This window comes from Nymphalis io, chromosome 22 (genome assembly GCF_905147045.1).
Source record: "Nymphalis io chromosome 22, ilAglIoxx1.1, whole genome shotgun sequence".
Lineage (NCBI taxonomy): Eukaryota > Metazoa > Arthropoda > Insecta > Lepidoptera > Nymphalidae > Nymphalis > Nymphalis io.
Window position 1 is genome coordinate 6494606 of NC_065909.1, and position 26607 is coordinate 6521212.

The 26607-nt window shown below is 32.0% G+C and overlaps 2 protein-coding genes across 4 annotated transcripts in view; one reads left to right on the plus strand and one right to left on the minus strand.

Moving 5' to 3' along the window:
- Positions 1–26607, minus strand: part of LOC126777295 (inactive dipeptidyl peptidase 10) — a 200993-nt gene that overhangs the window by 120619 nt on the left and 53767 nt on the right. The gene's annotated exons all lie outside the window — the stretch shown is intronic.
- LOC126777225 (trypsin-5-like) lies at positions 8835–26465 on the plus strand. 3 transcript variants are annotated; one of them, XM_050500210.1, is made up of 8 exons: positions 8837–9063; positions 11225–11284; positions 12195–12351; positions 19995–20088; positions 20437–20598; positions 21361–21483; positions 25085–25523; positions 25882–26465. In XM_050500210.1, exons 1-8 carry the CDS (start codon positions 8982–8984, stop codon positions 25995–25997), a joined length of 1233 nt encoding a protein of 410 aa, XP_050356167.1. In that variant the 5' UTR covers positions 8837–8981; the 3' UTR covers positions 25998–26465. The 3 variants fall into 3 exon arrangements, with proteins under 3 accessions (XP_050356168.1, XP_050356167.1, XP_050356169.1); XM_050500211.1 differs by lacking the exon at positions 11225–11284 and having other exon boundaries at positions 8835–9063; XM_050500212.1 differs by having other exon boundaries at positions 8839–9063; positions 25085–26465.

Sequence of the window (26607 nt, forward strand, 5' to 3'; positions counted from 1 at the left end):
GAAGCGGCCGGGGTAGAGCGTCATGCCGTTAGCCGTCACGGCGTCCGAGTCGCTTTTACTCAAGGGGCGCCAATAAATGTTTTACTATTTACAACATTGAATTGTTAGTATAAGTAGTAGAATTGTTGGAAAATGCTCACTTACCATTAGGTGACCCACTTGCTGACCTGTCATCATACATAAGTAGCATTAATTTTCAACATTTTCATTATAATTGTAATCCAGATACCGTATTATAATATCAGTCGCTAATGCTTTGTTTTAACATAAAAACCACCGAATCATAAATATTCCTGACCTTAATCACCTCAAATGGCAGGTGGAATAACTGTTTTTGTCGTTTAAATGATCAATAGTTCGATGGAGAAATTTTCGGATTAATTAATTGGGTTATAATATCCATCAACTATCGAAAATGGGGCAATATTATACAAATAAATTAATTTACGATTTCATATATACGTTAATGTTATATTGTAATTGCTTGTTATTTTTAAACCTTTATAAGACAAGTTATTTATATTATGATTTTAATTAAAATATATGCAGCGCTACATGCATAAATTTACCGTTGTTGTATCTGTGTATTAATAGGAAAAAGACAAAACAGTTCAGTACATTGTGCTCCCCTATTTATTAACCGGTTTTCTTTATTTTTGTTTGGTAGCTATTTCCGAGCTTTTGTTTTTTCTTTTTATAACTAAACTAATTAAATTATTCATGTTTTACTCAATGTTTACTCAATTTGACGATAATTAATCATCAAATTTCGATCACTGGTCAAACATTTTTTTTTATTAAATTCGAAATTAAGTTGCTAAATTTATTTAAACTATAAAAATATTTCGACTTTTTTCACTATTCCTTATAAACGCAAATCAGCCAGTGTAAATAAGCTGCCCGTCCCAATTTCGTATGGGTTAAATTCATACAAAGTTACCCCTCCCATTTCTCCTCTTTAAAGTAGCAATTTTCAAAATCTTTTGTTAGCAGCTGTTCCAAATTTAAGCTTTCTAGAATAAGTAATTCTTGCAGTGCGTTGATAGTTAGAAAGAACAACTTTTTAACAATGGATTGCTTAGATTTTAAATTTTCTATTAAATCACTTACAGGTAATACCTACAAATATGTTTTTTTTTCGTTTTGCACATGTCGTGGTAACCTTTAAGTAAGACAACACTTAAGTATTATCAATTTGAAGTATTTTAATTTTTTAGAAGACAGACCGACCGAAAGAGTTATCTTTCGCATGTATAATATTACCACACTTAGTAATTAGTTAACATTACGGTCATTCAAATATTATTAATAAATTCGACTTAAAATATATCGATAATTAAACTTCAACGTTACATAAATAATTTAATATAATTGCTTTCATAAACATAATTTTAATATCGTTAATTTTGAAACACAATTTCATAAATATAAAATGATCTTTATATTTACGTACATTCAAAAAGGCACCTGTGGCTGTCGAACGGGGTTAGTGGTATTATGTCGTAAAATACATTTACGGCGCTTTACGAAAATAGTAAAAGTTGATGCTAGCTATGTATTTACACAGAAGGATTCGTTTTAGAAATGAAATATATATTAAAATTAAATATCTTGTTTTACGTATTGTAATTTATTATTTCATAATCATATTATATACTATTTATCGAAGTATAAGGAATTGAATAAAGATTTGTTTTTCTTAGAATAGAGAATGTGTAAATGATATGTGGTTATCATCGCTCAGAGACATGGGCAATATATTTAATTATGTGACACTAAGAATGAAATCTAATGTGCTCTATCCTTTGTGTCTGTGACTAAACTGGGCTAACCTTTTCAGCCAGAACTCAGCGATAAAAATTATTTCTATTTAAGCTATATAAATAATATACTAGTGTATATGTAGTGGAATAAATAAAATGTTTTACCAAAAATAGTTTCCGTTGATAATTAAATTACAAAATAATTACTATGTTAAAGAAAAACACACAACAACACATATTGATGTATGTGAATAATATGTGTGAGTGTATGTGTCGGTACGAGTGAACAATATATATTATTTGTAGTATGTTAAGATTTATTTCAATGCTTTCCGAATAGAGTTTATTATCCCGTGGATTATAATCTTGCAAGTTGCTTCATTTGCGAGAACAGCACAGGGGCCACTAACAGATTCATCCAGATAATACTTTCTTACAATGATTATTATATGAAAGCGATTTATTTTACTTTATTTTTTATTAACATTTATAAGCCAACAGGTCATCATTTTAATGCTTAAGCCTATGTACAGATAACAGAAAAAACAGGAGATTTTTTTTCTAAGCAATTCTATGTTTCCGGGTATAGGTAACGATTGTGCTATTAATTACATTTAAAAAACCAGCGGTATTCTTTCCGTCTTAACGAGGAGCGCCACGGGACGGCCTGCCTATGCAGGCCTCCTTTCTCTAGGGGGATTACCAGGGTACTAAGAACCCTCTAGTCCTGCCGACGCGATTTCGTTCAAATAATTACATGTTATGCGTATATATATTTATTTAATAATATTTATTATTTAATAATATTTATATTAAGCTTTCGCTATTGCAGCTTAAAATGTAATTTTGTAGTGTAATTTCAAAAACTGTAAAATTAATTAAAATATACTTCTATGGTATCAAAAGTTAATATGGAATAATTAGAAGAAGCCATCGAAAATGTTATATTTCCAAACATAAACTTAATAGATTTTCTTTTTGACGAGCCGGTTGGCGTGGTAGGTAGATACTTGCCTTTCACGCCGAAGGTTGTGGGTTCGATTCCCACCCAGGACAGACATTTGTGTGCATGAACATGTCTGTTTGTCCTGAGTCTGGGTATAATTATCTATATAAGTATGTATTTACAAAAGAAAAGTAGTACATGTAGTATATCAGTTGTCTGTTTTCTAAGCACAAGCTTTGTACAAGCTTAATATGGGATCAGATTACCGTGTGTGAAAAATGTCCCAGGATATTATTATTATTATTTCTATAGTGACAGTTTTATAAGTGAAAGTAAAATTATAGCCCGTAGTAAATGTCTCACTATTGGGCAAAGGTATAGGATTTGAGCTTACAACGTTGCTACAGTTTGGGTTGGTGGATGTAGCAGAATTTCATTCGACAATTGCAGGTTAAATGTACAATAAGGATTAAGTAAGTGATGAATTAGTTGAGCTTGCTCAGCGATTCCGTGACGCCTCCCGAGCAGACACAGAGAGTATTGGTTATTTAGTGGGTTCTCAGGCACACTCAGCGCTGGTGAGGCCCACATTATAACATTACGTTATTCCAGCGAGAAAAAAAGAAGTTGTGTTTACTCGGATTTGAATCTGAGTTTTTCGGTTGAGATCCATGTTTTTAAACACATTACTCTCTGGGCTAAGCTCAAATTCAAAATTCACTGGTGGTAGAGCTTTGTGCAAGCTCGTCTGGGTAGGTACCACTCACTCATCAGATATTCTACCGCAAAACAGCAGTACTTGGTATTGTTGTGTTCCGGTTTGAAGGGTGAGTGAGCCAGTGTAATTACAGGCACAAGGGACATAGCATCTTAGTTCCCAAGGCTGGTGGCGCATTGGTGATGTAAGCGATGGTTAACATTTCTTACAATGCCAATATCTATGGGCGTCGGTAACCACTTACCATGAGGTGCCCATATGCTCGGTGGCCTTCCTATATAAAAAAGCTTCATTATTAGAATAACCAACCAAGTTTAACCTTAAAAAACGAAAACAGAAAAAAATCTCTCATACTTCTTTGTAATCTGACTATAAAAGAAAACATCGCGTGTTTTACACATATTATCAGTGTCTAAACATCTTTCAGCGTCGAATGTACGAGCATTACCGCTAGTGTATCTGTCACGAGATCTACACGGAAACGAGAGAAGATGACACAAATTAAGATAGGCAGCCACTTACAAGTGGCCATTACACGGTTAAGCTGAGACAACTTATCAAGTTTATATTGCATTACTTAGATTAACATATATTATAGAAGAAATTATTTTATATATTATAAAATATTTAAATATTTTTACGAAACCTACTGCAGTCAATAGTTTGAAATTTTTGTATAACATTATATATAAATATTACAACATTAGACACACTATTTATGGCATTGATTCCATACTTCTAGTTCAAATTTGCTCGTTGCCATATCAGTGATGACATTAAAGCTAACGATTAAATTTTGGGACATTGTAAAGAATTACTCTAACGCTACAATATTTTGTATTTTTTTTGTACATGGTGTAATATAGTAATAATAATAATATCCTGGGACATTTTATACACACGACCATCTGATCCCATATTAAGCTTGAACAGAGCTTGTACTATAGAAACCAGACAACTGATATACTACATATACTATTTTTCTTTTATAAATACATACTTACGTAGATAATTACACCCAGACTCAGTACAAACAGATATGTTCATGCACACAAATATCTGTCCTGGGTGGGATTCGAACCCACAACCTTCGGCGTGAAAGGCAAGCATCAACCAACCACGCCAACGGGCTCTAAATACATGTTTTTTAAAGTTTGTAATGGAGTGGCGACCAAAACCTTCGCACCCTTCACACTGTCTTTAAGCTGTTAGGGTGAAAATTGTTTCTATCTTATTAGCTTTCAATTTGTTTTTGAAATGATTTTTTCAATTATTTGGTATCCACATTTTTACAAACTTCTCGTTAGAGGTACTCAGATTTTGATTTTATGTGATTTATATTATCTGATCTTGTGATTTAAAGTACATTAATGAAAATCCTATTTCATCTGACGTATAATAATTGCTTAATGAACTCATACAATAACCGTCCTAAATATAATACGCTGTCGGCGACTGTTGATCTGGTTAGCAAAATAAGAACTGCATTAGATAATAAAAAATAGCTCTCGGTGTATTTATAGATATAAAGAAAGCTTTTGACACAGTCAGCCATGCCCTATTACTAGAAAAACTAAGAAACATAGGCATCACAGGTTCGTCTTATAAAATCTTAGAATCGTACTTAAATAATCGCATGCAAGTAGTCAAAATAGGAAATTTTAAAAGTAACCCTGCAAAATTAACATATGGAATACCACAAGGCTCGATTTTAGGACCGTTACTGTTTTTAATATACATAAACGATATTAGTAACTTAAATATATCTGGAAATATTACACTCTATGCCGACGACACTTGTCTTTTTTATTTTGGCCAAGATATAAGAAAATTAATAAATGAAGCTCAAAATGATTTAAACACAGTTAGCAACTGGTTTCTCGCAAACCTTTTAACAGTAAATACTAATAAGACATCTTACATGATTTTTGCACCTAAAAATAAATTTATCCCAAATATTGATGAGCTTACAATATATAACAAGCCAATCCAAAAGTCTAGCCATGAAAAATATCTAGGCCTTGTAATAGATAGCAAGTTGACATGGCAAAGTCATATAGATCACGTTAAGACTAAATTTTCACCCTTAATAGGAGCATTACGACGAATATCAGCCTGTATTCCTATTAAAGTACGTCCAGTAATATGCAATGCCTTAGTAAAATTACATTTGGAATACCTTGTTGAAATTTGGGGAACAGCTGCAAAGACAAATTTACAAAAACTACAAACTCTCCAAAACAAAATTATAAAAGCACTATACAAATACGATTATTTGACACAAACTGAAAAAATTTACAAAGACACCAAAATTTTTAACATTAATCAACTATACACTCTTAAAACTGGCATTCTTATTAGGAAAATAATCACTCAAGAGATACACTCCCAAATACACTTTCATAAGAAAACTCATACACACTACACAAGGAGACGAAACAAATTAGAGTTGCCAAAACTTAGAACTAACTATGGAAAGAGGGATATAATGTTCGAAGGAGTGCAAATTTATAATAAGTTACCCGATGAAATTGTAAACAGTGAAAGTTTTACAATATTCAAGAATCGCCTTATCAAATATATACAAAGTAACTATTACTAAAATAAATATCAGTTAATGTGGTCTCACCGCTATGCGTTGCATTGTAAGTTTTTATAGCATGCGTAATTATTACTTTTCTAATACTACCTACATCTTTTTTAATATTGTTAACTACTTTAATTTACTGTATCCGAGACACTATCTTTATTTTTAACTTAAATTAACGTAAAAAATTGTATATTTCTCATTTTAAGTGAATTTTTTGTATTCTTTATGAGAAATAAATGACTATAAACCGAACCTATTTTACAATAAACCAAATATACAATAAGCTATTGTTATTTTAAATCGATTAGTAGTTCTTTAATAATGAATAAAGAGTAAATATTTTCTAAAGCTAAGATCATCAATGAAACGTTAATAAATTGGATCACTCACATTTGGAAAATCCTAATAATCTTTGGAGGACTTACTTTCAATAGAAGATTCGACTTTTCACATTCAATTATGTTAATACTGCTTATTATTAATTATAAACTTTCAAGATGTATCTTGTTCAATCTTTATATACATACATACATAACTTTAACAAAGTCAGACAGTGAAACGTCACAGTGCTTACAATACTTAAGTCCTTTTTCAAATAAAAGTCATCATTAGTTTGAAACACATAAATATATTGCATTAACATTATCTCCTTGACAACGAAGTATTATATAAAAGTCAGTTACATCTTTAAAAATAGCTTTAATAATATTATAATAATTAATGTAGTATATAACTAGTTTTGAGAAAAATATTTGTGTTTATTTTACAGTATATTTTTTAAATATTTTAACTTTCTTTTCAATATTTGTTAAGTATAGTTCAGTATATAGGCTAAATACATAAGGTTAATATTACTTTAGTCTGTTTTTTACCCTTTCAATTTTATTTTATCGCTATAATGTTTCAAATAAACATTAATTTCTTTCTTAATACTTAAGATATAAAAATAAGACTCGTATTTACTTAATATGGTTCCGGATTCCGTACTTTCCACTTGATTTGTTGTTTCAGTCGTATCGCTGTTGACACAATCACCTCAAATGTGAACGAAAACATCCTTTGTTTAGAAGCACATAGACCTATGAATGTAACAGAGATGGCGTGATAATATTTTTCATTATGATAGTACTAAATCGGTGCAGTTTTTTATTTGACTATTAATAAGTGTAATAATTTAATATTAAATAACGAAATTTGAATTTATTTAAACATACTAAGGGACTTTTACTATATTATATATAGGCAAAAGGTTTCCACCGCCTAGAGACATTGGCCCCGTATTTAAATAAGTTTGCATACAATAAAGCCAACCGTCCCGGCTTTCCATGAAATTACAACATAAAACGTTTATATTGTAATACATAACTTGATGAAATACGATTTTGTGACTTTGATATTCGTCAGTCTTAACCATTAATTTTGTTATTCAACATCATTCTCTTGCTCTTATCTCATTTATTAGCACGACAAGACAAATTTTGGCTAATTTTTACAACCTGCCTAATACTACTCCACTTTGCCACTTTTTGTATTTAGTGGTTTGATACAGTTTGTTAAGACGCTAAATGTTGATGGCATTGATGGATGCCGTTAAGAAACATAACCCTTGAACGGTTCTTATGACACCCACGGGTTGTTGAAATGACTCCTAAAACTAAAGCAAAAAACTGATAATTTTAAAATACAAAAGTAGCTCTGTCTGTTTGTTCCATTTTAATGGACATAGATTTAAATTTTTTTTTTTTTATAAAAATAATTTGAACCCCAAACTTGCACAAAAATGCACAAGCAACATTTATATAAAAAAAATAATATTGATAAAAATATATTTGAATAAAACTATTTTGATTTGATTTGATTAGAATGATGTATTCCATGCAAAACGAAGTCGCGGATAATCGATAAACAAGTAATTTCTATAATACAAATTTATATAAATTAAATTAAATTTGTATGAATAAAATTAAAGAGAGGCTTATAAATAAATGATCAGACATTATGAATTATTATTCTACGTTTTTATTACATGAAGTATAAACCTAAGCGATCAAATTTAACACATTTATTCATACAAATTCCTGAAATGAATAATAAACGTGAGCGTTTTTTACGAAATTACGTAACGCAATTTTAAACGTAATTGCTTAATTAGTCTAAGAGTAATAAAATACTGAATATTATATTCATGAACATAATATTTTTTGACCACTAAGCTATTCCAATTTTTCATAACAAATATTTGATTTACAGCCTGCGTATCTTATACTATTGGAAGTATATATATTGAAACAATATTATTACATTCTAATATTATTTAATTTGTTAATTTCACATTATTTATTGAATAGTGTAATAAAAATTATGTAATATATACAATACATGATAGTACTATAGGGATTCATTCAAATAATGCGACCGAAACCACAAAAAAAAATCAAATAAAGCAGAAGTTAACTTTTTTGCTGATTATCATTCCACTTATTAATATAGAATTGTTGGAATCAAATTTAACGTTGAAATTAGAAAATTAAATTCTGGCTAAGAAAATATCACTTAAAAACCAAAACAATGATTGGATCTTTCGACAAACAACTGACTTGTTCACCAATTTCTCTGTTTCCAAATACTTCGTATTGCTACGTTCTGTTTTAAATTATATGAGCGAGAATATTTTTTATACAGTAATATAATGTAAAACATTGTAAAGAGATATGACATCTTAAGCGGGTAAGCAGCGGTTATCTCTTGCAATGCACTGGCAGTAAAGGTGACCCGTTTCCTCGACTGACACGAAACAATAAATAACATTATTTTAAAAATATAGAGATATAGTTGATATGATTTGATATACTAAGATAATTGGCTTAAACTTTCTTCAGAAAAAAAAATGAACTCATTTCTTGACATTCTTAACTCTATGCAAACTTAGTGCAGCCTCACTCATAATTCAGTAAACAGCGAAAGATGTGGCGTATCGGATTGCTATTGATTGTGACGCTAATACAAGCTCAGGGCAAGCAAGACAGTGAGAATACGGAAGAATCAGGTATATAGTATTTTTTAATGAAAACAAATTATATAATTACAATTTCAAACAAAAAATCCGCGATATTTATACACCGATGAAGATATATTTTTACTTTACCAATAAAAGTAAAAGTATATTTCTTGGTATGAATAAGTTTCGAATCAATTTAATTAGTATTTTATGAATAGTATCATTCCGCTATACTTTCTAGGAACCACATTTTGGTACTAATATTCCGAGTGGATTTTATGATATTTAAAATGTATTTAGATGTATAATTTTGTCACGATGACCAAAAATAATTTTCACTTCTATGTTTCTTTAACTCTATCTTATGTTTTGTCGTCACTTACGAAACAAGGAAAGAAAAAATAAACATTGTTTTATTTTAATGAGATGTAATTAACTTAAACCTAAGCGTTAAGATAAGGAGAAATTTTTCGCATTTTTATAAATATCAAAATCTTACCAATGTAAACAGTACGATGTAATTACATTAAACCATGCACACTTTAAAGTAAAACATATAAAGGGAAAATAAATTATTAGCATTTAGTGCAATAATTAAATAGACGAGATCTATTCTATCTAAGGCATGTCATATTCAGCTCTACCAGTAACCGCTTTCCAGATGTCGACGGTGTCCTAAGCCAAGGTTTTGTCTCACAGGAGGCGCCATTAGGCTACAATCATAAAAAAAATCTACCCGTAAATTCAATCCTTTCGAGCCCAGATGGACCAGTAGTTGGAACGCATGATTTTTGAATTCATGAATCGAATATTGCGGGTGCAAGCCAGGGCAAAGCTTAGGGCAACAGATTTGCACACACACACAGAGTACATGCGCTTCAATTGTATTTATAAATAATTTCGTAAATGAAGGAAAACATCGTAAGGAAACTTGTGTCAGATGAAATTCTGCCACATTTGTATCCACCAATCCGTATTGGAACGTGTAACTTCCAAACCCTAAAAATACTCCCCTTCTTAGCCTCAAGGCAAGTGACATCTTTACAAGAAAACATTATGACTGAATTTTATGTATTACGTTTATTCTATTCCATTTTATATAATAATTTACATTACACGGTCCCTCGGCTCAAGACTGTAAAAGGCTTATCATTAATGTATTTCTTGCGCCTGGTGTATTCGACCTAAGCTGACATCATATTATCAGTGTCTAGACCCAAAGGATAATTTACCCTTGAAATTATAAGCCGTAATGAACTTGTGAATGTTTTATCTTCCAACTGTGTTTTACGGCTAAATTAATTTGAAAGAAATTTAATTGAAATTGCCTAAGTGTAATTGAATACAGTTGATAATCGTGTTAACGTATTTTCCCTGAAAGCTGGTTTTGAAATCTGAGCAACTTAACACTATAATTAGTGAAGAAACCTCCATTAAAATTATTTCATTTATTTGGCCATTAATTCGTGAATTTAATGAGGAATACACACACCACATCCTTAAAATGTTTATATATGATAAAGACTTCATGAAATATAGACAGATCAAAGTAAAAACAAAGTACGATAAATTATGACCGTGTGGAATGGCGGGAATGAATTTTCTATTTGAATCGCAATTCCGATTTTCTCTTTGAAAAATTAATCCACTTTCACATACATAAACAAACTGGTAACAAAACTAGTAAAGCGTCCAAGTTACTTTACATTTGAGGTTAAGCAAATATATAGTTTTAGTAAATTTAAGGAAAGATTAGGAACAAATGGACGTCTTGATTGTAATAAGTCCTTTTCACTGACATCGATATCGTAAGAAATATTATAATCATGACTTAGATCTCACTTACTCACGACTTACACCAGGTCTCTATTCTCCAGGTCTCTTGTGTCTGTAATCCCAAATCCTTACTCTTCAAATTGGAACATTGCAATAGAGAGTATTAAAAGTGTTTCGCGGTAGATATGCTGATTAGGCCTTACCTATCTAGACAACTCTGCCCAAAATCAACCACCAGAAACTCTGTTTTATATAATATTGGAACAAAATTATCAGGAATGGAACAATTTATATCGAAATCAAATTCGAGATCATTTGAAAAGACAAAACTGACGCAGATAATAAACATCTATGTATAATTTCTACAGTTATGGGTATAGAAAATGATAAAGAAATAATAAATACTATAAATATATAAATAATTTGTACTTAGGTGATGGAGACTTAGGTCGAGATTACAACGTCACAGGGAATTACAAGCAAGTGAACATAGGTAAGCCGACTCGTTCGTTCTAAGTAAATAAATGAAAATAAAAAAGTTATGCATTTATATAGTAACTTTCGATGTAAAAAATAAATACTAATATGTTTTCAGTCGAAAGTGTTAAAAATAGTGTTTCGCGTTAGCCCTTAAATGGGTTTTAATACATTATTAATATGTAACTCTAAAACTAAATGTAAAACTAAATTAGCTAATGTAACATTAGAAATGTGAGCTGAAGTGTGTTTGTTTATCCTGCTTTGATGTACAAACAATTGAAGTTTGAGATACCGAGATGAATACAGATAATATTTATTCAGATCGAATAAGGCCAAGCGTAAATCGGATGGTGAAGTAGAATATTTCATTTATTTAATTATACATTCTGTTTTATATTATATATGTGTAGATTGTGTACGTTCGATTTTTAAAACATTTTTTGTTAGATAGTCTCTTTATTGAGTAATCTTATAGTTAGTTGTTAAAAAGCAAACTTTATGGGCTCTAGATATCGGGAAAAAAACTTTTAACAATTAAATATTATTATATTTTCAATTGTAATGTTATGAATTACGTAAAAGTCGCTAGTTTTGTAACGTCCTTTAAAATATTTTCATTTATTCAGATTCAGATATTCTACCGCAAAACAGCAGTACTTGGTATTGTTATGTTCCGGTTTAAAGGGGAGTGAGTCAGTGTAATTTGAGGCACAAGGGACATAAGATCTTAGTTCACAAGGTTGGTGGTACATTGGTGATGTAAGCGATGGTTAACATTTCTTAAAATGCTAATGTATGTAGACGTTGGTGACCACTTACCATAAAATGGTCCATATGTTAGTCCGCCTAACTAGTCAAAAAAAAAAAACCAAGCAGAGACTAGACGAATAAGACTATTAATAAGCATTTATTTAAATCGATAGATGATAGAGAAGACAGCGGCGAGCGTATAGGACCGGCGATAACCCAAATTTTCAAGCATCCGTACACCGCATCGTTGCTCAAAAACGACAGCTATGTTTGCAGCGCTGTCATACTTAATACCTACTGGTTACTAACGCTGTCAAAATGCTTTGAAACGTAAGTAAATAATTTTATTTGTATTAAAAAGAACTGTATCGTATTCCAAGTTTGCTACCACTACGGGAATGGCTCATAGCAACAATGAGTGGACTGTGACATCTACATGAGATAATTCACAATAATAATATCCTCCGGACCGATTTCGGCCACGGCGGCCAATCTCAAGAGTGATTACCCAACCGCGCAGAACATATTATAGCGCACTAGTGTGTGCGCAAACATAGCTCTCTATTCCCTAACTTTCAACATCCGATGGAATGGCAATCTGACACGACCGGAAAGAGTTCAGGCGCAGGACCAACGGCTTCAGGTGCTTTCCGAAGCACTACTTCCAACTACTTCCAACTTCTAGACCCTGGGCTGCTACTGAGAATTTTATATATTATAAATAGTATCCAAGAAGATTACAAGCCACAATAAATTAAATAATTTTTTATATTACCAAATGTACTGTATATACTATATAATAATAAATATAACAACCGCGCACTGTTATGGTTCCCAGAACTATTGAGTATGTACAGCATTAAAGTAAGTACAGTAATTTATACGTCACGTTGTTTAGAGTTCTAAACAAAAACGCGTAGAATATATGTAGAAAATTAGACAGAACTATCCTCCAGGTATAGTTTGTATTAACAATATTATCAAAACATTGAAATGAATATTCGTCACGGAGACATTGAATGTGTTGTGGGCACTGTTTGATATACAAAAGTTTGTTTAGAACCCGTAATACTTAAACGAAGCAGGCAAGCACCTTTGAGTTTTCAGGTGCTTAATTTTGATATAAAGTTCACTTCTGTTGTGGTAATTCTGTTGTATTCGAAGGAAACATTATATTTGATATAGATATTACATTGTTTTTATAATTATTCAAATCGTAATCGATGAAAGAAAACATCGGAAATATGTATCTAATTTCGTATTAATATTATAATCAAAATTTAGTCTTTTCTAAAATGTACAAACTCTTCAATTATTATACGTAGATATTCCATACATACATATATTAGTAGGAATTTACAATTTTAATTCTACAACAAAAAGCGATTGCGAAGCAGATGGAGCTCTGTGTATAATTTAACCGCGCAATTGAACTTTTTGTCTTTGAGCCCTTAAACGTCCCTAAAGTTTTAGTAGAAATGTTTGCGAATGCCATTGGACCGAAATAATTCTCGGAGTTTTAAAATTACATAAAGCGTAGTAAATATATGGTTCATAATTTGTTTAATATAAATTTGTTCTTACTTTTTATATACCTTGTATATATTAAAAAATAAAAAATAAAATTATATGGCAACCAATTATAGTAACAGCCTGTGAATGTCCCACTGCTGGGCTAAGGCCTTCCTCAAGAAAGAGTCTTGAGGAGAGAGGTTGAAGCTTATTCCACGCTGCTCCAATGCGGGTTGGTGGAATACACATTTGACAAAATTTCGGTGAAATTAAACACATGCAGGTTTCCTCACGATGTTTTCCTTCAGCGTCAAACACGAGATGAATTATAAACACAAATTAAGTACATGAAATTTCAGTGGTGCTTGCCCGCGTTTGAACCTACGCACTCTGACTACTAGACCATCTCTGCATTTTACCAATTAAACAAAAATATTATATCAACTATATAATTTACTGGTATATAGTATAATATGGTAATATAGTGTACTGGATTATAATTATGGTCACGATCAACGAATGTATCTGCGAACTTTTAGCACAATCTGGTTGGCGTTGTTGGTGGATGCTTGCCTTTCACGCCGAAGGTTGTGGATTCGATTCCCACCCAGGACAGATATTTGTGGTCATGAACATGTCTGTTTATACTGAGTCTGGGTGTAATTATCTATATAAGTATGTATTTACAAAAGAAAAATAGTATATGTAGTATATCAGTTGTCTGGTTTCCATAGTACAACCTTTTACAAAGCTTAATTTGGGATCAGATGGTCGTGTATGAAAAATGTCCCAGGATATTATTATTATAATCTGTAGAAGTAATTTATTATTTACTTACCGAAATCGACTTACACTTCGTCAATATCACAACTATATAAACACTTATATGAATAGATACGGACAAGAGAGACGGACAAACCTTTCAAGTAATTAGTAGTATTAGTATAGCTATTGTCCCCTCCAATTAAGCGATTAAGGAAACGAAAGAATTCTCTGACAATAGCTAAAGAGATCAGGATTGAACATGTGACTTTCACTTTTTCTTTACCGCTGTACCATTAAAACTATAGATGTACAATATGATAATAATAATAATATATCTATAAAAACTCATTTACAACACAACAGTACACATACAAAGTACACAAAGTAAAAAAAAAGCAGTTACAATTATGTTAAAGCTAAAATTGATTGAAAACGCATTAACGGATGTTAATGTTTAAAAAGTTTAACTTTTAATAATGCAGTTAATATACTATATGACCTTTTATAACTAATAACTTTGACCTACTACAATAATTAATATTAATTATATTAATACAAAAGTAGCTATAAACTTAACCGACATTGGTGAAATTGAATCAATATTTTTTGTATTAAAATAGCTTATACTTTGGATAATGTCATTGGTTACATTAACAAATAGCGTATGCGACTCAATTCATAACAGAGAACTCAAACTTTAGGAAGTTTAGAAGCTTGCTTAGGTACAAAGGTACTACAGTGCCTGTCAATGTCCCACTGCTAGGTTAAGGCCTCCTCTCCTTTTTCAGGAGAAGGTTTGGATCTTATTCCACCTCGCTGCTCCAATGCGGGTTGGTAGAATACACATAATTTTAATGAAATTACACATGCAGGTTTCCTCACGATGTTTTCCTTCACCGTCAAGCACGAGATGTATTATAAACACAAATTAAGTGCATGAAAATTCAGTAGTGCTTGCCCGGATTTGAACCCACGATTTAAGATTCACGCGTTCTAACCACTAGGCCATCTCGGCTAGGTACTACGTATTCATTAATTATTCAATCGCACAAACAGCAATCCTTTATATTGTTCCATTTTGAAGGGTGAGCAAGTGTAATTAATTACAGGTGCAAGGTAACTTAGTTCCCACATTAGTATTATGAGTATAGATAATATTTCTTAGAGTGCCAATGTTGGAAAATGGTAACCACTATAGCGTAGTCCATTTGCTTGACTACCTTCAATATTAAAAAAAGGATATTTTGCTTACGTGTGCATTTTAAATTAAAATATTCTTAAATCTTAAAAAGCTGAATTAAACTCGATTCTCTAGATTATATTATTGTAATAATGAAATCTAGAGAATCGAGTTTATTATTTACTCATTAATGTTTATAAAATTATCATTTTTAAAAGCAATTCAACACTCATAACATGACGCGTGTTACGTGTATTACACGCTACCGGAATTGCGTTTAAGTTACAGTGAAACAATTAATTTTATACTGAAAAAAAATTTCTAAATTTCTAGACAGGCAAAGTTTAAATAAGAATGAAGATATTTTATATCGTAATGTAATAATAGCAATTTTAAAGGCGCAACAATAAAAATAAACCTAATTACACAATCGAAATAATTTAACTAGAAATTAAAGTAGAATTTATAACAATGTTTTTTTGTTAATATTATTGTATCAGTAAAGTAATGACGATAATTATATTAATTAGTATTAATCAAGTCTCAGTACTATTTGAGTTGAGTTGAGTTGAGCACAATTGGTTTAACATTTGTTAGCCAACTCGACATGTATATACGAAAAATATAAAGGAGGTGAAAATAACACATTCCTGAAAGGGTACTTTTACGACAATATCGTTGACAACTGGTATATGCCTACAATAAAATGTCCTACAATAACTACAAATCTTAAGGGTAGACTTACTTTATTCGTCATGAGATAAGGGATCACTGTTCCATCCGGATTTTAGGTATTGTTAAAATTTATTTTAATTCAACACTAGAATGCAATATTCATATTATGTAACTTTGATTTAAAGCAATATTAACCTTACCTTAATCAGTTGGTATCGTATGAGCTGACTGAGGGAATTTTGTTAAGCGTATCAATACGAGCGAACATTTAAGCAACTAACCAACGAATCGTAGAAAATATCCAACCCAGCAAAACGCTTTCTCAAAAGAGAATTGGTAACGTGAATTGGTAACTGTGACTCGTAGTCAAGTCGGTAACTCTTTTGTGGCTTAAAAACTGGTGGCGTTTTCCACCATACACGAATACATAAATGAATGTTATAGAATCAGTATGAATAATTTTATCTGTCTTCGATAAATTACATTTCATAATGTAGTGTCAATGAAATGTATGCATAAAAATATATTTTCAATATTAATAACAACATGAGTATCAAATAAAAACAGACACTCCGCCACATAAACTGAAATATGATTTTGTTTTTTTAAACATTATATTTATATGTATGTTACACTATGCAGATTTATGTAAATTTGCATTAACAGTTTATCAGAGAAAGTGTTTATTAATAAAATATAATAAACATTCCAACTGTTATATTCATTTATGTACACTTTGACTAATGAAATACAAATTGTAGTTGAAGTAACAAAATAGTTGTATACAATTTTTTATAATATCCTCCAAATGAATCTACAGGTACGATTTCCATGATTGGCATTTCATTGCAGGCTTGTTGTTTTAATAAGGAATTAATTTAAATTCAAATGTGCAATCAAAACTCATTAAGAAAAAAAACTGAACCTACGTTAGATATTATGATTATAAAGATCCTCCAGGCCGATTTCGGTCACGGCGGTCAATCTCAAGAGAGATTAGGCAACTACGCTGGACTTATAGTGCACAAGTGTGTGCGCACACACAGGTGCATTCTCTATTCCCTAACTCTAATAATCCAATGGGACGGCAATCCGACACGACCGGAAAGAGTTCAGGCGCAGGACCAACGGTTTTACATGCTTTCCGAGGCACCGGAGTGAATACACTTCGAAGTTCCAGACACCGGGCTGCTACTAAGAATTTTCTGACAGCAAAACCCCATAACATTTTAGTGGCCCGACCTGGGAATTGAACCCAGGACCTCCGGGTCTGCGGCCTTACATCAAGCCACTAGACCAATGAGGCAGTCAATTATGACTATATATTAAGTGTATAATATATAAAGTATAATAAACTAAAAAGATCTTGATCAAATGGATACATGTTAACATGGTGGGATATTATAGTTCTAGAGATCGCCTTTACCAGTATAATTAGAGATAGAATAAATTGAGCGCTTATTAATTACCGCAAAAAATAATTTAATTTAGATAAAATGAATGATAATTTGTTATTTTTATAATATTTATAATATTATTTATAATAAAGTCTGTATAAATTTATTTATAATAAAGTCTGCACTAAACTATGATTTAAAACATAACCGATTATTGGGACACCGATTTATTCTTCTTATGATAATTATAATTGTTAATTGAGCGAAAATACTTGTTGTTCTTGAAAACCATTCTTACATAAAAGCTTTGAAATAAAGTAAGATAAATAACGATGGGCAAAGGCAAATAGGTAAGCTGTTTTTAATTGCAACTTCTAGCTCGTAAAGTTTATTCATTTCTTATACAAATACAGACAGCTCACTTCGTTTAATGTCTCAGACATTCATGAATATTGATGATTCCTTTTCAAATATGTTAATTTTCAGAACATAAACGTTGGTATGAATAAAAAAATATTTATTCATTTTTAGCTCAAAAGACAGAAAAATGACTTAATAATGATAGCTGGATATATTCGTTAATATTTAAGCACTGTCAGTAGCATTGAGCATGCGACCTTTAAGCAATCCCAATTTCAGATTCAGTTATTTCTGGCATTATAACCTTTAAGCAAAATTAACATTGACTAAACAGTAAAACCATATTGATGATGTCCTCCTGACCGTTTTAGGTCAGGGCGGCCATTTTCAAATGTGGATAGCAAACGACGCCGGATATGTCATTGTGTACAAGTATGTACGCATGTGCTTGTATTACAAGTGCACTTTCTACTACCTCACTCTCATAATCCGAAGTGACCGCAAATTCGACTGGTAAGAGTTCAGGTGCGAACGAATTTAAATGCATTCCGAGCCAAGGGAGTGTCAAACACTGCCTATTTCCAGACTACGGGATGTTATTGAGAATCAATCGACCGGAACACTTCCTTTTTTTAATTTAATAAATTTTGCACTTCAGTACAAGCTTCCATCTTTAACTGTATCAGCAATTATAATCAGCTGAATGTTCTCAAGTGTAAGCCATTTGCCAATTTAAAAATATGTTTATTCATAGCACGTATTCGGCAAAAGGCAGTGCATTTCAAAGCTACTTCATTGTTATTTTCTAGAATTTCCTTTAATACGCTCCGTTCCATTCCTATCAAGTATAATTTTCTGAATTCTGTCCCTTTCGGAAACGAAAGCGACATTTTGTTTCACGCCTGAATTACGTCTGATATTTATTGCGTCTTGAATGCAGTAATATACTATGTATACGAATTTATTAAAACATAACACAAGCGGAGAAATTCATCTCATGTTCGGCGGTGATGGAAATCATATTGAGGAAACCGACATTTTGAACCGACATTGCGAAAACCACATTTGTATCATCTATAAAATACCGAAATAAATAAAAAGTAAATAAAATCACTATTTCCTAATAAAATCAACCTCAGATATGATTTGTACACATATGATAAAAGAATTGTGTTCCGTAATGTTCGCAAAATATTAAGGATGTTCACGTTGACAGCCTTGCTGTCATATCATGTGTCTTAGCTTCGTATCATATATCACACGTACAAAGCTACGATCGCCATCGTATCCTATATATAATGACAGAGCATTGTGTTAAAAACCATTGTTTCATAATCTGCGTTTTCTCGGCATCTAATGGTAGATATACTGGTGGTAGAGCTTTGTGCAAGCTCTCTCGTCGTCTGGGTAGGTACCACCCACTCATCCGATATTTTACCGCAAGACAGCAGTACTTGGTATTGTTGTGTTCCGGTTTGAAGGGTGAGTGAGCCAGTGTAATTACAGGCACAAGGGACGTAACATCTTAGTTCCCAAGGTTGGTGGCGCTTTGGTGATGTAAGCGACGGTTAACATTTCTTACAATGTTAATGTCTATGGGCGTTGGTGACCACTTACCATCAGGTGGCCTATATGTTCGTCCGCCTTCCTATTCTAAAATATATATATTTGTTCCAAACGGACTCTATTATAGCACAGACCAGAAAAATAGGTTTTCAAGACAAAATATTTTTTGAATACAGTAACTAATATTCGATAATGTATTCTATTGGAACAGCTTGTGGTAAGGCTTTGTTCAAGTCCGTCCGCTACCATTCTTAGTCAATATATTGTTAATATTCTACCACCAAACATCAATATATTGCTGTATTCCGGCTTGGTTTGGAAGGTAATTGAGTCAGTATAATACTGGCACAAGTGTAAGATTTGTGGCGCATTGACTATGTAAGGGATGGTTAATACTTCTTTCAAAAAATAACTTATTATATACCACGGACAATATTGCCAGGAATACTTATAACAGCCTACTTTAATGAATGTATGAATTATATTATTGTATTTAAAAATATATTATATTTGAACAGAGATATAACGTCATACGTAACGCATCGGAACCTTGAAAATTACAAGATCAGGACCGGCAGTTCTTACAACAATAAAGGAGGCTCTATTTCGAAAGTAAGTTATTTGCATTTGTTTAGTGAGTTAATTAGTGAGTCACACATTCATTAGTCTAAATTAAATATAAATACGGTCTTACTTATAAATGTTGTTTAGCGGTTGGTTAGTTAAACAATGCTGTGTCTTCTTCTTTCGAATGTCAAATTATTAAGGACAGAAAGAGAGAAATCAGTGTATAACTAAACAGCCGTTAAGCAAAGCGTATTAGTATTTGTGAAACAAATGGATATCATACATAATATGTTAAATATAAAATTTGTTCTTTATTTAAAATCTACGTCTACAAAATTTAGTATTATAGCAGTTCTTAACTCTATTTTTAAATAATGCAATTAATATTTTCAGATAAAAATGCTAATAAATAACTTCGATTTAAAAGTGTCAGCTGTTAAATTGGAAGTGCAGCTCGTATTCGGCCCCAAAGTGGATGCGGTGCGGCTGCCCAGTCCAGATGATGACGTGTCGTTAGGTTTATTGGCGACAATTCTAGCCTGGACACCAACTGGGGTATTGTGATGTTGTTATGATAGCGATAAATAATTCTTATGACTTAATATACATTACACGTAGTAAGCTCATGTCATCTGCTGTTTATTCGGCATATGCGGGTGTAATTATCACGCGGCATGCGGGTGTTTTCACGATATTATCCTTCAACGCCGAGCACAAGACAATCAAAATTTTAATTATGAAATATTCGTTTTGGCTCACGGTGTCACCCATGTATGTGGAAGCGGGGGGTCCATGTATTTTTCTGTACCTCTGACAAAGTGTAAGCAAAGTTTCATAACGATCAGTTAAGTATCTTAGACGAGAAAGCGTAGCAAAGAAACAAATAAATAAATAAAATTTATGTACTGGTGGTAGGGCTTTGTGCAAGCTCGTCTGGGTAGGTACCACCCACTCATCAGATATTCTACCGCAAAACAGCAATACTTGATATTGTTGTGTTCCGGTTTGAAGGGTGAGTGAGCCAGTGTAATTACAGGCACAAGGGACATAAAATCTTAGTTCCCAAGGTTGGTGGCGCATTGGTTATAAGCGATGGTTGACATTTCTTACAATGCCAATGTCTAAGAGCGTTTGGTGACCACTTACCATCAGGTGGCCCATATGCTCGTCCACCTTCCTATTCTATAAAAAAAAAATAAAAAAAAAAAAAAAAATAAAAAAAAAAAATAAAATAAAATAAAAAAAAAAAAAATTATGTATTTATAATGTTAGTAAGGTTTTAACTTTTTAACTTTTTATATAAATATTTTGTTATAGCACTTAAGGGTTGTCAATGCTCCAGTTATAAGTTCTGCGATATGTGAACCGTCTGCTCTGTGGTCATCAGACCGATACATTTGTTTGGGGGGAGTGCAGGACCCAAACAGACACTTTTGCAGGGTAAGACATTCTTGCTTTGTCTATAGTAGAATATATACTTGCAACAGGAAATTTCAAGACACGAATAGGTATTCTTTATTGATGACAGTATATAAATATATATAAAATTTTCTTTTCAACTTCTAAATCGATAAGGTTAATATTATTTTTAAACGTTTATCTTATTATTTATTAATTAAATTTTCGTTTTCTATTACATGATGTTCTATACCAGATTTTATTAATCAGCCGTTGGAACTTCGTTCAATAACAAACGTCCGAATACAAACTACACGACACAATACATACTACATAACATTATTTCCAGAATCGGACATAGGAAGTATTCATATAAAAAATAGTAAAAGGACAACCAAGCTTCACTCGGTTCAGATTAGTTATTTTTCTATATTTTTTGTGGATAATTGCGTTTTCCAAAGACCGTAACAGCCTGTGAATGTCCCACTGCTGGGCTAAAGGCCTCCTCTCCTCTTTTTGATGAGAAGGTTTGGAGCTTATTCCACCACGCTGCTCCAATGCGGGTTGGTAGAATTCACATGTGGCAGAATTTCAGTGAAATTAGACACATGCAGGTTTCCTCACGATATTTTCCTTCACCGTAAAGCACGAGATGAATTATAATCACAAATTAAGCACATGAAAATTCAGTGGTGCTTGCCCGGGTTTGAACCCACGATCATCGGTTAAGATTCACGCGTTCTTACCACTGGGCCATCTCGGCTTTTTTTTTCTTTTCCAAAGACACCTAAAGATAAAATTAAATAACAAAACCTTGTAAAACGAAATTCAAGCGAAATCGTTAGAGCCGCGTCCGAAATACACGATATTTCGTGTATTGATCATTTAATTAAATCTCACGTTAACACACATTGCACACACAGTCACCACTCAAATTTAAATAAGCAGTACAGTAATGTTTCGTTGTGTAAATAACTGATGTGTGGTTGTTAGTGGTGGTACCAGTCAAAGTTACCACCGGAAATTTTCAGAAGTAAAAAATGTACGTTATTCCTACAGTATTTTGAAAGCAAAGCTACTTTTTATTTACAAACGAGGGTCAAAACGCTTCAAAGCTTCAAACAACATATTGTTATCAGAATTCTTAAGCCAGGGTCAAGCGTGCTAAGAATTTCTGTGTATGATATGAATTCTAAGCATTTTAAAGTTCATTTATTTTAAAGAAACTGACAATGATTGCTTTTAGATCTCTACGCGATCTCTTTGTCTTCTTAGAGTATTTATGTCAATATTAGTTTTTATACAGTTTACAAATACTAAACACTAATTAATACCAATGTGAGGTTGATATCGTTGATAATATCCTATAATAATTATTATTTAAATATACATATATTTTGTTATAACATGAGGGCAGACTAATTAGTGGTCACCACCGCAGTATAAACGTTGGCAGTATAAGAAATATCAACCATCTCTAATATCGTCAATGCGCCATTATTGGGAACTAAGATATTATCTCCCATGTGCCTGTAGCTACAATGGCTCGCTCATTCTTCAAACCGGCCCACGATAATTTTGACGGTAGTATATGTGACGAGTGGGTGGTACCTACCCAGATGGGCTTGCGCAAAGCCCTACTACCAAGTTAATTTCTTTTGTATCTAAAAATTAAGAGGTTTGCAAAATAGCCTCGTAGTCTGATACGTTTTTCTTGAAGGCATGTCAAACTGCCATAATTTTACCATATTGATTTCGTATAGTTAAATATTTCTCAAGTAATATATTTAAAAAGTGTGTTGTTCATCATATATCATTCCGTAGGGAATAAGATATTATGTTGATAAAAATATAATGAGAATAGAATGATACTTTTAATCCTAATGATGGTATTAGTAATTTCATGTTCATCACAGTAATAGTAGAATGACTTTTTTTTTTATTTAATCTACCAATGGATATGTTAGCGTCATGACAGCGATCCTTTTTATTCTTTTATTTACATTACAATGATAATATACTGATTATAAAAATAATCTTATTGAATTGAATGAGATTCTGCCCCGTAACTCTCTTTGTATTGTATTTTTCATCTTGGTACAGATATATTCTTAAAAATAAACAGACCATCAATTAAACAAATACTTATTATATCTTCTCAGAGGTACAAATATTACCTTTTATAAACAGGTCGAGTAGATTATCGTGTAGATATCGGGGCTACCCGGTAATACTGGTACTGTACTGTGATAGCTTTAGAATAAAACTACCGAATATGCACTGCTGGTCAGATAGCTTTATTGTTCTCTCTCTTTTATAAGTAAGCTAAGCCTTATTAGCTATTACAGAAATAAATAACTATAGCGCGATTTAAAAGACAACTAGTGCCACCTAGAAACTAAAAGGAAAATTTAACGAACATTCGATATAATACGTACGGAAATAAAGAACTCTCTATTCCTTTTATTTTTTACTACCTGAATAGCCTTGAATAGTAAAAATAAAGTGTTATTGGATATAACCAAACATGTTACCTTTTATAGCTTAAAGTATTATATATTTCATAACTGTACTCCTGCTGCGTGTACAATTTCAAATTCTTATGAATAAAATATGGCCTCTCTCTCTCTCTGGATCTTGAAGTTATCAGAAAGTAGATGCTTCGGTCAATTTACTAGACCCGTGTTTGAACTCTTTTATCTACCAAAAAATAGCGATGAGACAATATTCAAGTTACAGTTGAATGTTGTATTTATTATTGTTAACAAAAATTGCACATTAATATTTAAAATATATAATGTCCTCCAAACCGATTTCGGCCACGGCGGCTAATCTCAAGAGAGATTAGAAAAATGCGCAGGACATATATAGTGCTAAATTTGTGTGTAAGCACAGGTGCACTCTCTAGTCTCTACTCTCATAATCCAATTAGACGGCAAATCCAACGTGACCGAAAAGGCTTCAGTCGCAAGTACAATAACTCTACGTGCTTTTCGAGGCACGGGAATGTACACACAACCAACTACCAGACCCGGGCAGCTATTGAGAATTTTTGACAGAAGAACCTAATAACTTTTTATAGGCGTAATCTGGGATTTTAACCCAGGACCTCCGGGTCTGCGGCTTTACATCTAGCCCGATTAGACAGTCATTTAATATGTATACAATACACATAACAAACCAAAGAAGGTGTACTGACTGACACTAATAAATGACGAAATGTTTTTTATATGTACCCGTAAACTAATAAACGAATATACATAAAACTTACATCAAAAGTTGCAGTGTGTTTTGGTGAAGGTTTTAGTATATGATTATATATAGTATATTCTTTTATAAGTTTCACTTGCTTTAATCTTAGACTATTGTCATGATAAACGTGAATTTCATGTTCTTCTATTCAATATAACTTATTCATATTATTATTACTTTTTACATCTTTTATCTTCGCAATTACTGTAATTATAATATTTTGTTATTATTGTAATATTAATTTTATTAAATATTTAGTTACAAATTTTAATTATACGACATTTCGATCAACTGTATACTATATTGTACTTTTTAAAAAAATATGATTAATTACTAAAGACCTCACGATTTATGTCATATAAATATTCAACACAGGCTTTTTCTTTTATAGAAAGATAATGGCGGTGCAGTTATCCAGAATAACACCTTAATAGCGATAGCCTCATTTCTACATACTTGCGCTCTGTACACAAAGACCCACGCGTTTCCGAAGATTTCTACATTTTCCCGGTGGCTGGACACAGTGATATGGGACGAAAGTAACCGTCCAACGACGGCCGTGTTATCGACTACTATTCGAACAACACAGCTGGTACAGAACACAACAGAAATTGTTGATAACAAGTTATATGCCGACCCGAGGAAATATTTGGTGACGCTACCGTTTGATCCAATCAACGTTCCTCTAGAACCTGCTGAGGATAACTCTGTGATACCGAGAATGAGTTTATACGAATCTTATCTTCAAAATCTGGCAAAATTGAAGACATCGACGACAATTGACCCAAATGTGCTGGAAGATGAGAAGAAAGAATGGCTACGGAAGTTCGGTAAATCTATATTAATGGACCGCAAAAAATATGATCAATTTGACTACAATTAATATTATTGATTTCATAATATAATAAATAGAATATAACTCTTTGTATCATTGTATAACGATTGAAGAGGTTACGTATATATACATATGTGTTTATTTACATGTATGTGTTTTTTATAAACCGATTATGATGCTTCTTGTTGCATTGGATCTATTATGGTTCAAATCTATACCGTTCAACCGATCAATATGATCTATAATATTACTATAATGCGAAAGTAACTCTATCTGTCACTCGTTATGTCCGTCTGTTACGCTTTCACGGTTAAACCACTGAACAGATTTTGAAACCCACTGCTTTTTTACAGCTAACATCAATAAAGAGATAAAACAACGTACGCTGGGTTTCCCTAATTTGATATTATCCTGTGAAATAACGAATGTAAGTACATCTTACAAGTGTAAGAAGCGTACTTCAATATAGTGTATTGACTTTTTACAAACGATCAATAGCAATTCAAACCTAGCAGATTATACCAAGAACTAGTTGAAGGCTTTAAATGATTCACAAACAAGACCGCATTCGAAGGAACAATCGATACAAGACCAATAACATTATCCTTACCGTAATAGGCCAGGGTCAAAGAATTGGATTCACCTTACTAATTATTCAACGTTCATTCTCTTCTGGTTAACTCAGTTCGGGGAAATTTAATGAATAATGAAGGTGATACTTCGGCTGAAGAACTCTTGGCTTAATGAAGCGGGTGCTATAGAATAAACTTACATATATTAAATGTTAAAAGTTTGACGGGTACTTTGATTAATTTTTTTGGAGATTCTGTAAATAAAAAAAAATATCAAAAATTTTATTATTAATAAAACACTTTCGTATGTAATGTACACGTGTAAGTATACAGTTTATGTAAGTAATGTTTTTATGCACATGGTACAGCATATTTTATTACGGACTGGACATTTATGTGTGATTTTTTTTATTTGGTTTTATTAAGCAATATCAGGAATATTATGTTACTCGCATTTGCGCACGACTGAATTAGAATTATTTAATTAAAAAAAATTCTACTTTAGTT

What these genes read in the sequence shown, in the direction of transcription:
- LOC126777225 (XM_050500210.1), top strand. Translation starts at nt 8,982, where the DNA reads ATGTGGCGTATCGGATTGCTATTGATTGTGACGCTAATACAAGCTCAG. An exon ending in TGAGAATACGGAAGAATCAG is followed by an intron (nt 9,064 to 11,224) that starts GTATATAGTATT and finishes ATTTGTACTTAG; the next exon opens with GTGATGGAGACTTAGGTCGA. An exon ending in TTACAAGCAAGTGAACATAG is followed by an intron (nt 11,285 to 12,194) that starts GTAAGCCGACTC and finishes TTAAATCGATAG; the next exon opens with ATGATAGAGAAGACAGCGGC.